This window comes from Pan troglodytes, chromosome 13 (genome assembly GCF_028858775.2).
Source record: "Pan troglodytes isolate AG18354 chromosome 13, NHGRI_mPanTro3-v2.0_pri, whole genome shotgun sequence".
Classification (NCBI taxonomy): domain Eukaryota; kingdom Metazoa; phylum Chordata; class Mammalia; order Primates; family Hominidae; genus Pan; species Pan troglodytes.
This window is the reverse complement of record NC_072411.2, coordinates 121,888,458-121,903,962: the sequence shown is the minus strand read 5'-3', so window position 1 is coordinate 121,903,962 and position 15,505 is coordinate 121,888,458. Positions and strand designations below refer to the sequence as shown.

Genomic DNA, 15,505 nt, shown 5'->3' with positions numbered 1-15,505 from the left:
GCCTCAGGAATCCCAGAACTGCCTCTCTAAGCCAGCAGAATCTAAAATGGTCCAGGGTCCCCAAATCCGGCATCACCCTGGCGTCTAAGGGATTGGGCTGCTATCTCTGCTCCTCCGAAGGCCAGAGATCAAGAAAAGAAGAGAGACATTTTCCATTCCCTCTGTGGCCCCACAGCCTCTGATTTCTCCAGTAGCTACAATGGAGCAACTTTCTCCCTCTCCCCTCCCCAGTTCTCCGTCTTGCTAAGCAGGAGTTGGATTCATGGGCATGTGATCTTGAGCAGACCTTGAGTGCTCCCACCCCTACCGCCCGCTCCTCGGCTGCACTTGAGGGGGCCTGGGGGATGATGATAAGGCCCAGCTCTGGCCTTCTGTAGTCTCGATTCTCTCTTTTTCTCCCAAGGACTCTCCTTGACTCAAACCTCTCCCTGGTTTTGATAACCCTGAAAATAGAATTCTTCCAATTCCAAATGGATAAGTATGACCTGAGAAACCAAAGATGAAACCAAGAAAGTGAGGCAGACACGAGACAAGGAGTGTGGTTATAATGAGCTCAAAGCCTGTGCCGGTCTGGTCTGTGAAAGGTGAGGCGAGGTCAACACCCCGGGCAGAAGTCAGGGGGGCCACTCTAGCCATGGCATCAGGAGTGGTTCCAGGCACATCTCTGGGTCCTGAGGAGCTCCCCCAGCCCAGGGCTGGGCTCTGCCTGAGGCCCAGGTGTCAATCCCTAAGGTCTTGGGGTCTCTGAGGGGCACTGTCTTCAAGGGTCACACTGGCATGTGCAGCTCATTGTACTCATCCTGGCCATCCTCATCGAAGTTTGGTTCAGCATCTTCCGAGTCCAGCTGCAGAGGGAACAGAAGGTTGGGGAAGGCAGGGAAGCATGCTTGTCCCCTCCCATTCTCCAACTCCTCCTCCAACCTGCAGCCCTCCCTGCTCCCTGACCTTTCCTGGGCCTCTCTGCAAGTACCATGACCCTGGGTGGCAGCACTGCCCTTGACCAAAGCCTTCAGGTCACCTCCCAGACCAGATACCTGGCCCCTCCTGGTGATAATAATGATTATTATTATGAAGCTCTTTCCTGAGGCCACTTCTAGTTGCTATGGTACCTTTGTACACCATGTTTGAGTATGGATAAATTGCAAAAAGATGTCTTTTCCTCTAGTTGACAAAAACAGGGCTCAGGGTGGACACCAGTGCCACATCAACCCTGTAGCCTCTCAGCTGGGTGTTTTTGGTCAGGCACTACCTGCACAGCTGTGTGCAGCAGCCCCGTGCCAACTCCCTTACAAAACCACCATCCTAAGGCCTTTACCTGGACTAGCACTTGACCCTCCCAACAGTCCTATAAGGTAGGGTCTATGATTACCCCTATTATACAGGTGAAAATAAGATTTCGGAAGGTGAGATAACTTGCAACACAAGTTACACAAGTTTCACAATTAACACAACTAGTGGGTGGCCAAACAGAGATTGGAACCCAGTGCCCATTTGCCCTAACACTGTTTCCCCAGACCACCACCCCCTTACCGCCTGCAGCTCCCTGTCCTGGAAGAGCCGGGGCAGAAGGCAATGCCTCAGAGGCACCGTGAGCAGCAGCAGGAAGGGAAAGGCGAGTGAGGCCGCCGTGGACTTGACCACCCAGAGCAGTGCGATGCAGCCCAGCTGGATGCAAGTGAACAGATGCATCCGCCACGTCTTCACCTAGGGGAGCAGCCAGTGGGCCCCAGTGCACAGCGTCCCGGCCTGCTCCCACCCACATCGTGGGGAATTTGGCTCCCAGGTCACAACTTCTCCTTCATATTCATCCCGTCCATCGATGCTCCCAGATCCCTCTGGATCCCCTTCCCGTCACCCCACTGCCCTACCCCCATGCTTCCTGGCCCTACCTTGGTCACATAGGGCTGCTCAGGATGGTGTTTTGCCGGCATGAGGATGAGCAACAAACGCTGGGACAGCTGGATACCAGACAGGGACGTGACCCCCATGTACAGGAAGATCCCAAAGAGCACAGCCAATGGGATCCGACGCAGCACAGCCCCCATGACGATGGACAGGCCTGGAGGAGGTGACACAGACCCGCCTGACCCTCAGACAGCCCCCGTGAGGATGGACAGGCCTGGAAGAGGTGACACAGATCTGCCTGACCCTCAGACAGCCCCCGTGAGGATGGAGAGGCCTGGGGGGAGGCGACATGGACCCACTGGACCAATCAACTTGGCCTTATCACCCTGAACAAGAGAAGGAGGGGCGGGGGGGGCAGACGCATTGGCTCACGCCTGTAATCCCAGCACTTTGGGAGGCCGAGGTGGGTGGATCACGAGGTCAGGAGATCAAGACCATCATGGCTAAGACGGTGAAACCCCTGTCTCTACTAAAAATACAAAAAATTAGCTGGGCGTGGTGGCGGGCGCCTGTAGTCCCAGCTACTCGGGAGGCGGAGGCAGGAGAATGGGTGAACCTGGGAGGCGGAGCTTGCAGTGAGCCGAGATCGCGCCACTGCACTCCAGCCTGGGTGACAGAGCGAGACTCCGTCTCAAAAAAAAAAAGAGAGAGAAGAGGGGGCAGGACAGAGAGCCAGAAAAGGACTCCAGGAGTAAAGGGCTAGGGGAGTGCTGGGAAGCAGGTTTGGGGGTCAGATTGAGGGCAACACACAGCACATTGGGAGATTCAGGGTCAAGCCTGGGATAGTGAAGATGTAAGGCCGTGGGGCCCAAGGAAGGGGGTGTGCAGGGTGGAGGCGGGCTCTCACCCACGAGGCTGGCGATGAGCACACCAGTGACCCGCTGCTCCCGCACCTCCTGGATCTGGGGCTTGTCACCAGGCGCGATGGCAGTACGCATCACTGTCAACGCATTGACATGGGTGACGGAGCGGACCGTGGCAGCCGTGAGCCAGGGCAACCCAAACAGCCCACAGAGCCCCCCCAGGGAGCCAATGAGGAGCAGGTCCAGGTGGAAACCGGAGCCCTTGAGCAGCCTCCGCGCCTTCTGGCTGACGATAAGCCTGCAGGGAGAAGGTGGGGAGCGGGGTGTGGCTGGCCTGGCAGGGGACAAAGACAGGCACGCACACAGAGACGAGATGGTGGGGGGAGGACGTGCAGACAACAGTTCTCCCTAGGACTGCCAGCTTCTTCTTTCAAGTTCCCAAATTGAAGTTCTCACATTGAAGCAAATGTGAGACAAATTCTCATACTGTGAATATTTAAAACACCACAAAAGCCAGATGCCAGATCTTACCACGTTATTGTGGTTTAACCAAAATTAGATACATGTGAGCATCCCTGGGTGCAAGCTTAGACTGCTAGAGTGTTCTGAGCGCTGTCAAGTGCCACCCTGCAAAGAGTGGTGGCAACAGATAGATGTCATGTCAAATCATCACGGGGAAACCATGCCCCTGCCCCGGATGCCACTGCTCTCTGCTCCTCCCCCACCTCCTCCTCACCCCTGCCAGCTCCTCCACACACACTCTCTTCCTCAAGGATTGCCACCAGATCCCACCACCCAGCACCCTGATACTGATAATGATGTCCCTGCTATAACCCTGAAACCAAGCCAAGGAGCCAAGGAGCTTGGCCTCGTCCCTCCCACCTCCTCCTCCCATCTCTCTCACGCCGTGATCTGTGTCTCCATGAAGATCAGGATGAGGACGAGGAGGGCGGGAACAGCGGCTGCCACCATCATCCACGGCGGGAAAGGACGGGCACTGCCCAGGGGTGGGATGAACCACGAGCGCTTATCGGGAGAGGTCACTGAGAGCCCTGTAGGCACTGTCAGCTTCTGCATGGCAGGAAAACAGGGTTCAGGGACACAGCCTCCCCATGCTAGAAAGCCCACCAAGCAGCCCACTAAGCTGCGTCCCCAGTCCAGGACTTCAGGGAGCTGGGGTGTGAACAGGTTAGGGGAAAATTAGTTTTGCATCCTCCAGAAGTCACTGTCCTTTCAAGGATCCAATAGAGGGCAGGGAAATGAAGCGCCTCCTCCCTGAGCCCCAGAGCTTCAGGGGACCTGCGTGGGATACTGTCATTCTGCTCCCAGCCCCACACCTGCTTCTCCCGGATTCATCACTCAGGCTCCCTGGGGAAGGCCCTCAGCCCCCAGGGCGCCCACTCCACTGGGAAAGTTGAGTTCAGGCCTGATCCCAATCCCAGGGCCCATGGAAGTGTGTTGTGGGCTCCCTCTCCTGGCCTGGGGGTGACAGCAGCTGCCACAGGCTGGGGCTCCCTCACCTGCGTGTAGGTGTCTGTGATGGAGTAATCCACCAGGACCATCACCAGGATGGAGATGGGGATGCCAAAGTCCCCGATGATGCGACGAGCCTTGAGAGGGGCCAGTTGGGGAAGGGAGCAAAAGGTGGAGGCAAGGTCAGCAGACTAACACGGGGCTTGCCATCTCTGGCCCTGCCTGGGTCCAAGCTGGAGCCAGAAGGCCCCCCACCTGCCTCTCAACCCTACAGGTGCCAGCGCAGCCTGGGAGGCTGTTGTCTTGATTAGACTTCTCTGAGCAAAGGGCAAGAAGACACCCAGGGAAGAGGCTTCCGAAGGGGTGAGGGGCTGCCCGAGCTGGGTTTTGGTCCATGGGCTGACCGGCGAAGGGGTGCAGCCTCTCTGGGGAGCTCCTACAGCAGGAATTGTGGGACTCTTGGGGGCTCCACACCCAGCAGCCACGCACCTTGCCCCCCAGGAAGCGGCTGTTCCTGAACTTGCGCAGGAAGAAGGCTATGAAGAAGGTCCCGAGCATGAGGATGAGTGAGAGCAGTGCCGTATTGGGCTGGTTCCTCGGGCTGGGGGGGCCCTCGGTGGGGGGCAGGGCACTGCCATTTGGCTCCAGACCAGCATCCAGGGACCCCTCGAGGGCCCCCTCAGGGGGGTAGAATGGCAGCAGTGGGTGCTCTGTGAACACCTGTGTGTGGATAACAAGGATGCCTTGTCACTCACCTGGCAGGTGACCTGACTTCATCGTCATCAGTACACCTGTGAGAGAGAGGGTGGCCCCTCAATACCTGGTCAGACAACAGTAATGCACGGACATCCAGCTGCACCATACACACAACACACAGAACACACAGAACACACACATACAACACACACAACACGTAACAACACACACATAACACATACAACACAAAAAAAAACAACATACCACATACACACCACACACACAACATACATACACACAACACACACAACATGCACACACAGGCACACACATGCACACACACACAACACACACATCACACACACACACAACACACCATACTCACATCACACCCACACACACACACACACACACACACTCCTCTACAAAAGGTGACCCAAGGACACCCAGCCCCTTAGCACTGACAGCTCCCTCCCCATCACATACCTGTGCAAGTGAGTCCTTATTACTAAGCCTCCAACCAGGTGCTTGGAGTCGTGACCTGGCACCCACCCCCTGGGTCTGACTCCCTCCCCTTCAGCTCAGACCTAGCCTAGGGTGTCCCTAGAACCCCTCACTCCCAACACAGTCCCTCTCCTTGTCCCCTAGTTCTCCATACCTCCCCCTCCCATGCTGTCCTCCCCAGGGCAATGTCCACCTCCATCTCTGCCACCCCCAAGACCTCGCTGGACCTCCACCTTGTAGAGCTTGTAGAAGGTCTCGTAGATGAAAATGAGTGAGATGAGAAAGGCAAAGATCTCCTGGGTGAAAGGCGAGATGTAGCGGACCAGGAAGCTGCCTTCGGCGGCCACCAGGGCAAGGACGAAGACCACCAGCCAGAGACCAACCCACACCCGGCCAGTGAGGTACTCCAGGTCCTGGGCTCGGCAGAACTAGGTGGGGGTAGGAGAGGTCGTTACCCACAGGTGGACTGCCCTGGGTGTCAATGCCCCCTGGAATAGGCAGCGGATGAACTCTGAGGAAGAGGGAGAATGCAGGGACCCATCCCCTAGGTAAGGAAGAGTGTGGGGCAGGATGTAGGTAAGGAAGAGTGTGGGGCAGGATGTAGGTAAGGAAGAGTGTGGGGCAGGATGTGCGTAAGGAAGAGTGTGGGGCAGGATGGATGGAGCAGGGCAAGGCTTCGCCTCACCTTGAAGAAGGCTTCCTCAAACACGAGCAGCGGCCCAGAGAAGCCAACCACGAGCAGCGGCTGAGCTCCCAGCAGAGAGAAGAGGACGCCGAGCACAGCAGTGGACACGATCAGCTCGGACACACCCATCAGCCCCTCGGTCTTCTCTCCTGCGGTAGCACGGGTAGGATGGCCCTAGCCTGGCTCTGTCTATCTGCCCCCTTCTTCATCTAGCTTGTCCTAAACTGGGGCCCCCAACAAAAGCAGAGCAGCCCCTTAGAGCGACACACAGGGCCTCTTCCATACCCCATTGCTCCCAAACCCTCCCCACTAGCCCCCAATGGTGATCACAGGATCCCTCATCCCTTACACCTCTCCCACACCCTCACTTTATAGCTCCCCAAAGGTGATTGCTGGGATTCCCTGATCCAGCATCTCTGTAAGGTGCTTACACCTTTGCTAGCATGTCTAACCATTGGCCCCCTAATGTGATCACACCCAGACCCAGAATCCTGCAAGTGACACTGGGACCAGAAGTGACTAGAGGAGCCCCTCAACTCCCCAAGCCCCAGTCCCTTACCCAGCAGCCCCCCGAAGGTGATGGCAGGGCTGAGGGCTGCGAAGTAGATGAAGAGCACAGCGGCCACACACTGGGAGTGCAGCGCATCTCGCAGGTCACTGGGGTAGTGCGGGTACCGGCGCCTCACATCCCGCACAAGCCCCCCAAATACTGAGCCCGTCCGCAGCAAGGGGTCATCTTCAGGGGTCGCCTCAGAGCCCCCCAACTCCAAAGACAGTTCTGGGGGAACAAGGGGCTGCTGGGGCACAGACCACTCCCTCTGGCTCAGAGGCCCCGGGCTATTGGGATCAGGGATGCAAAGGGCTCCAGGAGTCAGGACGGGGCTGGGGTCACAGCCTTAGGGCCCTGGGATGGGGGAGTGTGTATTGGGGGCACTCAGCCTCCAAGGGTCTGACCTTTCCCAGGGGCCGTGTAGCCACCCCGTGTGGTCATCTCGACTTTGGTCTGTTCACGCTCTCGCCGCTTCCTAAGCAGCTCTCGCTGGAAAGCAGCCACGGAGCGCAGCAGGTCACGGCCCTCCACCTCGGACGGGGGGATCACAATGCTGCCATCCAGGAACTCGCTGATGGCGCTTAGGAGGTCTTGCCGGTCATCTGCCTGGTAGGCAGCCTCATGAAACAGCTGGGGGCAATGAGAGGGCCAGGACCCTCAGGGACAGCCAAGGGAGCCTCCAGGAGGGAGACTTGAGGCGGGTGTTGGGTCACTGAGCTACAGGCAGGGTGGACATTCAGTCGTAGATACTGGGCCAGTCCAACAGTGTTGGCTGTTGGAACACCGACACCCATCCCTGCAGGCCAGCAAGCCACTGCCCCAAAGCCCCAGGTGCCCCCCATTCCCCCAGGAGATGCCAGACTTCCACATGCAGCAACTAAAGGGATAACACCTGGCAGAGCAGGGGCTTCCAGAGCCATTCCAATTGGATCAGCTACACCTTACAGGCTGATAAATATTGTGAACGTTGCCCCTGGCTAAAGGACCCTCCTATCTAATCCCAGGAGAAGCCACAGCAAAGACCAGCGCATCCAGCCCTCCTGATCAAGTCTCACATCACATCCAAAGCTCTGGGGTCTGGGCTTTTCCCCGTATGTCACCAGACCCTCCCACAGCCACAGCCCAAGGCTCTCTCTTCTCCCCTGGGCCAACAGCTACCCCCACCACCCTCCAGGGCATGGCCTCCACCCAGGGGCCTCTAGCACCCTTGCCTCTATGGGCACCACTGTGGACAATGAGGGACAGGGGTAAGCAGGGCCTAGGAGAAGAGGCCTTGAGAGCCAGCACGCGCCCAACCTTGTCAGACATAAGGGTGGCAATGGAGCGCCCAAGCTCGTGATAGTCAGTGCTGGTGTGGCTGGGCCCCAGCATCACGAAGAGGAAGCGGACAGGGACAGGGACCTCAAGCACAGACTCCAGGAGTACAGCCTCATTCAGACGCACGAAAGCTGCTGCAGGCTGCTCCAAGAAAGGCACACAACCTAGGGGAAGAGGAAAGCACAGGGCACTGGGCAAAGAGAAGCAGTCAAGGCAGGCTCTGGGGCAGCTATCTAGGGCTATCATGGACAGTTGAGCAGGTTGTAAACTGCGCAAAGAAACCCAGTCTAAAAGGGCACTATTCGCTTATGTGTCTACACATTGATTACAATTCGCCAACAGATGGAAACTCAGAGTATTAAAGAAGTGTTGCTTTTTTTTCTAATTCCAACTCCAAGATAGCAGAAAACTGGACAGGAAGCAGGCAGGGGACTACGAAAGAAAGGGCTGGGCTAAGACAGGTTGTGAGGAAGAGCAGGGACCAGGTGGGAGCCTGGAGGGAGATGGAAAAGGCGGCCTCGAGGCCAGAGCTCAGACAAGCAGGCCCCCAGGACAGGCACACACACACTGCAGACCCTGCCCCCGGCGCCCGGCCCTCCTCACCCACAAGCACAACAGTGGCCTCAGCATCTTCAGGGATCTTCTCCAGCAGCTTCAGGCTTTTCCCCCGGTGACCATCTCCCCCAGGCATGTGGAGGGGCTTCTGAGGACGCAGAACTGGAATAGGGCTGGGACCCAGACCGGAGGCCGTGGCAGGCCCTCCCAGCCCTGGCTCCAGACCTGGCTCTGAGACCTGCTTCTCCCTCCCAGAGTAGGCAGGTACTGCACTGTGGCCCCACACTGGGAGCCACCAGCTGGGATGTGGACCCTGCCTCGATGTCCCCAACTACCGCCTCAGCCTTATCTTGTTTAAACAGCTCCTGTGGGTCTGCCACATCATCACATTCAAACCTCCTGCGTCTCAGGGCAGGGACCCCTCATGCGGGTCTCCTCTAGGTCCCCCAATGCCCAGCATGATGCCAGCAATCCAACCTTCCCAACCCACTCAGTGAAGTCGTTGATGACCTCGACTGAAACTGGACACCCTCTCAGTCCCCTGGCCCAAGCCAAAGCAAGGGCACTGACCTCCTTGGCATCAGGGTCATGTGGCCAGAGTGGGGCTGGCTCCCCCAGGTCATCAGCCATGGTAGGCACCGCCCCATCAGGGCCATGGCTGGGAGTTGGGTGATGATTCCCCAGAACCGAGTTCATGCTGGAGCTCGATGGGTTTCGGGGAAAGAAGCCACTGTCCTTGTCATCGTTGGGATGGCTGGAAGGGGCAGGGTGAAGCAGGTGAGGAGGAGAGGCTCATGGTAGACTGAGGTCATGAGGTGAGTAGTGGAGGGTCAGGACCTCCATCCCTCTGCCTCAGTGTAAAAAGAAACTTTATAATGATTGAAAGTGTCAAAAGATAGAAATGAGCTCTCTGTCACTTGTGGCATTCAAGCAGAGGCTGGGAGCCACTGGGAAGAGGATGTGCTCCTGGAAGGGCGGCTGAGCCGGACAGGCCCCTCCCAGGGACCCACCCCGGCACCTGTGCTTCAGTAGCAGGGTACGTAGGACGCTGGCCCTGTCCTCCGGCCGGATCTGGTCAGACACAATCATGGTCTCCACCACGAGGTGTGCAATGCCTGGCAGGGTGGTTTGCTCCAGGTCCAGGAGGGCAGCTCCTAGGGGGACAGTCAGGCACAGAGAGGGCACAGTCCCATCAGACAGGAGAAATCTCCTCCCACTCTGCCTTGCCCCCAAAAGCATGCGAATGTGCTGGAAGGGCAAAGCGCCCAATGTACCCAGGTGGATACACAGCTCCATATTGCCACAGGCCAGTCAGAGAGGGGCCATGAAAATGAAGCATGGAAACGAGGGCACGGCCCCTCCCCACCAAGGAAGGGGAAGCCATTTGTTGACTGACTGCATGCACCAGATACAGCCCTGCCCCTCGGGGCTCACGGGCTGCCCAGGCAAATGGACCCCCACAGTCCCAGGTGGCAGTTGGATCTTGCCTGTGCCCAGGACTCTAGAGAGTGTTCCTGGGAACTGAGCAGCCTGGCACAGACTGAAGAGGGCATGCAGCCTCGGGCCAGGCCTGGGGGTCCCTACCATGGGCGATGGTCCTCCTGAGCTCCAGAAGGCTACGGAAGGAGAGCGAGGCAACATGGGGCTTCCCCCAGCGCTCCGTCTCCTCCTCCACGTCCTCCTCAAACTTGATCCAGCGGGCCGTCTCCCGCCAGTGGGGCTCCTGGCTGCGGTCCAGCATCAGCTCATTCAGCTCCACGAACACCTGGGGGGCATGCCAAAGGTGAGGGCCCGGGGGCCAACAGGTGTGGGGAACACCGTGATGGGGCAAGGCAGGGGGGCAAAGAGAGGAGGGCTCCGGGGCCGAGGGGCATGAGGAAGCCACAGGCCCACCCAGTCAGCATTCTGACCTCATGAGGCCTCCGGTCCAGCTTTTTCTTCTTCTTCTTCCTGCGAAGGATGGGGGCCAGGCCGCTGGGACTGCCCCTCCCGCCCTGCGTCCGGGACGGCTTTTTCACTAAGTGTCGCCGCACACCAGGGTTGTCTTCCAGTCGGTGACCTGCAGAGAAGATGGGCTTGGGGGTCCCACAGGTCCAGCTGGGGCCCTCGGGGTCACGGCCCAGCTCCTTCTGCCCAACCCATCTACTTGGTGAGCTCTACAGTCACCAACAGGCCATGCCGACGGGAACCACATAATCCCATGTGGCCATTTCATTGATAAGAAGACTGAAGCTCAGAAAGAGGGAAGGACCTCCCCATGGTCACCTGGGACCACCGGCCAAGATGCAATCCAAAGGTAGACCCAGCTCAGTCCACAGCCCCAGCCAGACCCTCCAGCCCCTGCCATGGCCACTGCCTCTCCTTCTCCATCTGGGTCCCATGACAGGCACTGAGTCAGAGTCCCCAGGCACTGAGCCCCCAACACTTTCCGTGCACCCTATCTCAACACCCACGTCCCCTCCCCGAAGTTACACAGCCCAGCAGACTCAGGCAGGGCTTCGCTCCTTTCCTCCTGTCTGCCCCACCCAGGCCAGCAGCAGTCGGGGAAAGGCCAGCAGCCCCGTTACTCACAAGTTGGTGGCCCTGCCATGGGGCCCAGCTGGCCCCTGATGGACTCCCACAGGTCACCATCCTCAAAGTCCAGCACAAACATCTCTAAGTCTTCCGGGGCCAGTGAGTCTCGAGGACTGGGGGCTGGATCCCTCCCAAAGCCCCAGCTATTGGTATCCCCAGGCCCAGGGCTCAGTGCCCCATTGGGCTCAGGGTCCTTCTCCAGTGGGCTCGTCATTCTCCCGGTGGCCGAGACCTCGGCCTCCGCTCCCTACCAGACCCCTCGGCTCTCCTACAAGGTGGGAGCCTGGACGGGGTGGCTTCTGTCCAACCAGAGCTGAAGGTGGCACAGCCTCCCGACCCCAACTCCCCAAGTCCACAAGCCTGCTCCCTGCGGCATCCAGCCCCCACCCTGGGTCTGTAAACACGCCCTCCCCCACCCCCCATCCTGCTGCTACTGCTGCCATCGGATTGTTCCTGTCCCTGTCCTCAGGCCCTGGCAACTTTCCATGACGTATTGAGCTCAAAGCCCTACCCTTCCCCCCACCCCACCCACACACTGTGGCTCAGAGGAGGGGGAGGGATCAGTGATACCCCTGGCCTGGGCACAGAGCCCCACGGGTGATGACAGGTGGCACAGAAACCAGGGCACTGATAAGATGGAAGGAATGTGCCGAGATCACAGCCAGGCCCCCCCCCCCAAGGGTAGTGGGATGGGAGTGAAGGGTCCTGACACAGGGAGAGGCAGGGGTCCAGAGCAATGGCTCAGACTCAGGGCCTGGTTTGGAGGGGATCAAAGAGGAGACAAAGAGTTTACCCTGAGAAGAGGGGCCTTGGGGAGGGATACAGTAATGTGAAAAAGAGAGCTGCCTTTTTCTAGGGGTGACTCAGAGGACAGAATCAGGACTGAGGCGTGAGGTGTCAGGAAAGGAAATCTCAGCTCTGGCCATCAGAGAGGGTGGCTGGGTGAGGTAGTGAGGTCCCCATCACTGGCCATATCCCAGCAGACAGGGATTCAGAAAGGACTCAGCCCTGAGCAGGGGACAGCTCAGAGCCTCTCCAAGGTCACTCGCAGGCTGGGAGTCCGTCGCAGTGGACCATGGGGGCTGCTACAAGGTCTCACTCACTCTTCATGTCATCCAGGTCTGCAGAACCCAGCATCTGGGCCTCCGCCTCATCTGTGGGCACCTGCTGCTCTGGACCACCTGGGTTGCCCACGGCACTGCCTGGGCACAGTCGCTCCCGCAGGTCATAACTGGCCGATGGGCTCCAGGGCCGGCTTTTCTCCCCAGCGAGTCGGGAGGCCCGGGCCCGGGGGCTGGGGGAGCTGGGGAGGCAACACAGCAGCCTTGGACTTGACAGGGCCAGGTCGGTGGTTCCATCACCGTCCCTCAGCTCAGAGCATGGCCTGGAGTAGACCCTGAGCATGAGACCCAGGCCCCTCCTGGGCAGAAAAGGATGCTGACCCAGGCCCCCCTCCCCATCCCGTGGCTCCCCCTTTCCTCCACCTTTCTCCTCACCCTCTCTACTCTGTCACTCTCTCCTGGGGAACTCCTAACCTCTTCACTCTGCTCTTCTCTGTTTTTCTCCCCCCTTGTTCTCTCCTCCTTGTAAATCACAAGGACAGAGAAGGATCCCCACCCCCCTCCCACACCCTGCTCCTCTTTTCTCAGGGTCAGAGCTGGGGACACTCCCCAGGGTCAGGAAGGAGGTGACTGCCAGGAGCTCTGGACCCTGTGGCTCTGGGCTGGGCCCTGCTGAGTAGAGGCTGCAGCCAGTACCTGCTGGAGTGCTGGGGGCTCCTGTCAGTGTGTGGGCCCACCGAGGGCAGGGGCTTGGTGACAGCAGCCCTCCCGGGGAGGCCTGGACTGTCATCCTCGTCACTTCCAATGGAGAACTGCAGACATAGAATGTGCCCTGGGGCCTTGCCCCGACCTACCATACAGCCCCCAACCCCACCCAGCCTCACACAGGCCCCCAACAAGCACTCCTCTCCTCCTCTCTGTACCCCTCCCTGACCCCTGACCTGCCACCCATCCAAAGGGAAGCCCCTACCTTTGCCTTCTGTGGGGTCCCTGAGGGGGGGGGCTCCACAGGTTCTGCCTCAGATTCTCCTTCCTCTTCCTCCTCTTCCTCCTCTTCCTCATCCACTCCAGCTCCCCCCTCCTCCTGGATGGGAGGGGTCCCCTCGGAGGGGGGAGCAGAGGTTTTCTCCTTCTTCCTCTTTCTCCTGGTGTGCCGGGCAGAGGTGGGGGGCAGCCGCCGCAGCTTGTGGGGTGGAGGCAGGCGCGCTGAGAGCGGGTGGTGGGTGTGGTGGGATGTGTGCCGGTGAACTGGGGGTGCAGGAGATCCGGTTGAGGCCCCCACAGCAGAAACAGGGGCCCTCCCCACCCGAGGGCACACACCTTCCAGCTCAAGGCCGCAAACAAGGGCACCCTAGTCCTTCCTCCAGGGCCATGACCCCCCAACACCTGTGTCCACGTGCCTGTCATTGATGAGGTCTGGTGGAGTGGGAGGAGAGGGCGGATGGACAGGGAAGGTCATGAAGGGGGCTGGGAGGGGAGACGTGATACAGCAAGGAGGGGAAAGGCAGAGTTGGACTAGCCGAGGTGGGACAAGGAGGGAGTGAGTGGGGACGAAGGGGAAGGTCACCGTGGAAGGGCCCAGGCCCAGCTCCCTAGATCTCCCCTGGTCTGGGGCCCACCTCCCCTGGCAGGCGGACAGGCGATGGGTGGGGGAGGCAGGATGACTGAACACGGCATGTGGCCCAGCACAGAGTCCAGCACAGTGTCCGGCACAGGATGGCACTGGGTGACCAAGCCGGAGGTGAGCGCGGTGATGGTGGCGATGAAGGTGATGGTGGCGAGGGCGGCCGCACTAGGGGTCCCCAGGCTACCCACACTCAAAGTCCCGCTCGCTGTAGCTGCGGCTGGGCTTCTCGGGGTCCCAGGCCGGGGGCTTGCTGATGAGGTCCCCAAACCTGCTCACAGCCAAGGTCTTGCCCAAGTCATCGTCCTCCTCCTCCACGTCTGGACTTAGAGGGGGCTCCTCCAAGGGCACCCGGACCTGCAGGCCCAGACGGCCTCTGCTAAGGACCCCTGACCCATGAAGGCCCCACACCCACCCCAACTCCAAGCCCTAGTTGGGGGAGCTCAGCAGGCTCTCGCACCATCGGGCCCCCTCCCCTTGCTCCCAGGCCTGTGTCAGCATCCCAGAAACCACCCTCTCTGGGCTCCCAGAGCTTGTAAAGAGGGAGGGCTACGGATCTGGAAAATACCAAAAACCCCCCTCTTTCTCCGTAACCCCCAGCCCAGCTCATCCCTGGATCTGGGGGGTCCCGGGGTCGGCCAGAGGACTCCTCTACCCACCCTAAGATCCCTCCCCTCTCCTCCCCCATCTCTCCCCCGCCCCCGCGCGCGCCGATCACCTGGGGTAGGGGGGAGGCGCCCCCGGGCGGCGGGATCACTCCGTTGGCCATGGCCAGGTAGGCGGCTGGGGACGCTCTCGCTCACTAAGGGACCCGAGACCCGGGTGAGAAGGAGGGGCCACTGAGGGGGGCTAGCGGGGAGCCCTGGGGGAGGAGGGCGGGGTCAGGTTCCTTGCGCTGGCGCCCCCCACCCGGGAGCCGGATGCACGCTCCCGGCCCAAGCGCCCCTCCGAGGCCCAGCCACGCCCGGGACAGCCCGGGTCCCCCGCCCTGCCCGGCGTGCCCCGCCCCGCGGTACCTCGGGGCTCCGGAGCCTGCGAGGCCCAGGCGGGCCGCCGCGCCCCATGTCCCCCGCGCTCTCTCCGGAGCGCAGCCGCGACTGCCGTCCGGCCTCTCGCAGCGCAGAGCCGGGCTGGCCGGGCGGACGCAGGCGCCGGAGCCCGCAGCCCGCGGCTCCACCTCCTCGCGCTCCGCTCCGCACCTCCGCCGCCGCCGCCGGGCCGCACAATGGGAGCGGGCGGGCCGTGACTCACCCCGCCCCGGCCGGCGCGGCCCCCACGCGCGGGCACCGCAGCACCCCACCTGCCCGTGCGCCCCTTCTCCAGGCGCCCCACGCATCGCTGGGGGCTGGGGCGCGGCCCGATATTCCCACAATCCCCCAGATTCGCTCCCCAACCCTGCTTTTAGCCTCCCCTCCCCTCCAGAGCCCAGGAAGCCACCCCCTCCGCAGACACAGGCCCCTCCAGTCTTGGGAACGGAGCTCACAGACCCCTGGAAGCACCCACCACCTCCCCTTTCATTTCCACCACAGCCTTGCCCCTCAAAGGCCTGGCTTCTGTCGCCTGGCACCACCCAACGTTTGACCTTGACACAGTACCTCCCCTCCTCCCGCCTCAGCTTCCCCAGCTGTAGCGAGAGGGGCCTGCAATAGGGGTGTTCCAAAGTTCTATCCAACTCTAAGACTGTGTGGCTCCGTTTCCACATTTCCTCTCCCTTCTCCCCCTATCCCTGAGGTCACATCTCATTTTCCAAGGGCAAAA

At 60.2% G+C, this 15,505-nt stretch overlaps 1 protein-coding gene across 7 annotated transcripts; it reads right to left on the bottom strand.

Moving 5' to 3' along the window:
* Positions 1-523: 523 nt before the first annotated feature.
* On the bottom strand, positions 524-14,879 carry SLC4A3 (solute carrier family 4 member 3). 7 transcript variants are annotated; one of them, XM_009444391.5, is made up of 23 exons: positions 14,764-14,879; positions 14,466-14,609; positions 13,939-14,104; positions 13,094-13,371; positions 12,820-12,935; positions 12,166-12,446; positions 10,399-10,547; positions 10,073-10,253; positions 9,507-9,642; positions 9,059-9,242; positions 8,537-8,636; positions 7,913-8,097; positions 7,021-7,246; positions 6,626-6,844; positions 6,067-6,215; positions 5,615-5,809; positions 4,671-4,901; positions 4,229-4,318; positions 3,613-3,779; positions 2,753-3,006; positions 1,890-2,059; positions 1,531-1,704; positions 524-845 (listed from the first exon to the last, which is right to left on the bottom strand). In XM_009444391.5, the coding sequence occupies exons 2-23, from the start codon at positions 14,514-14,516 to the stop codon at positions 768-770; spliced, it is 3,780 nt and encodes a 1,259-aa protein (XP_009442666.2). In that variant the 5' UTR covers positions 14,517-14,609; positions 14,764-14,879; the 3' UTR covers positions 524-767. The 7 variants fall into 7 exon arrangements, with proteins under 7 accessions (XP_009442666.2, XP_516113.4, XP_003309521.2 ...); XM_516113.8 differs by having other exon boundaries at positions 12,166-12,365; XM_003309473.6 differs by having other exon boundaries at positions 14,466-14,549.
* Between the last annotated feature and the right edge of the window lie 626 nt (positions 14,880-15,505).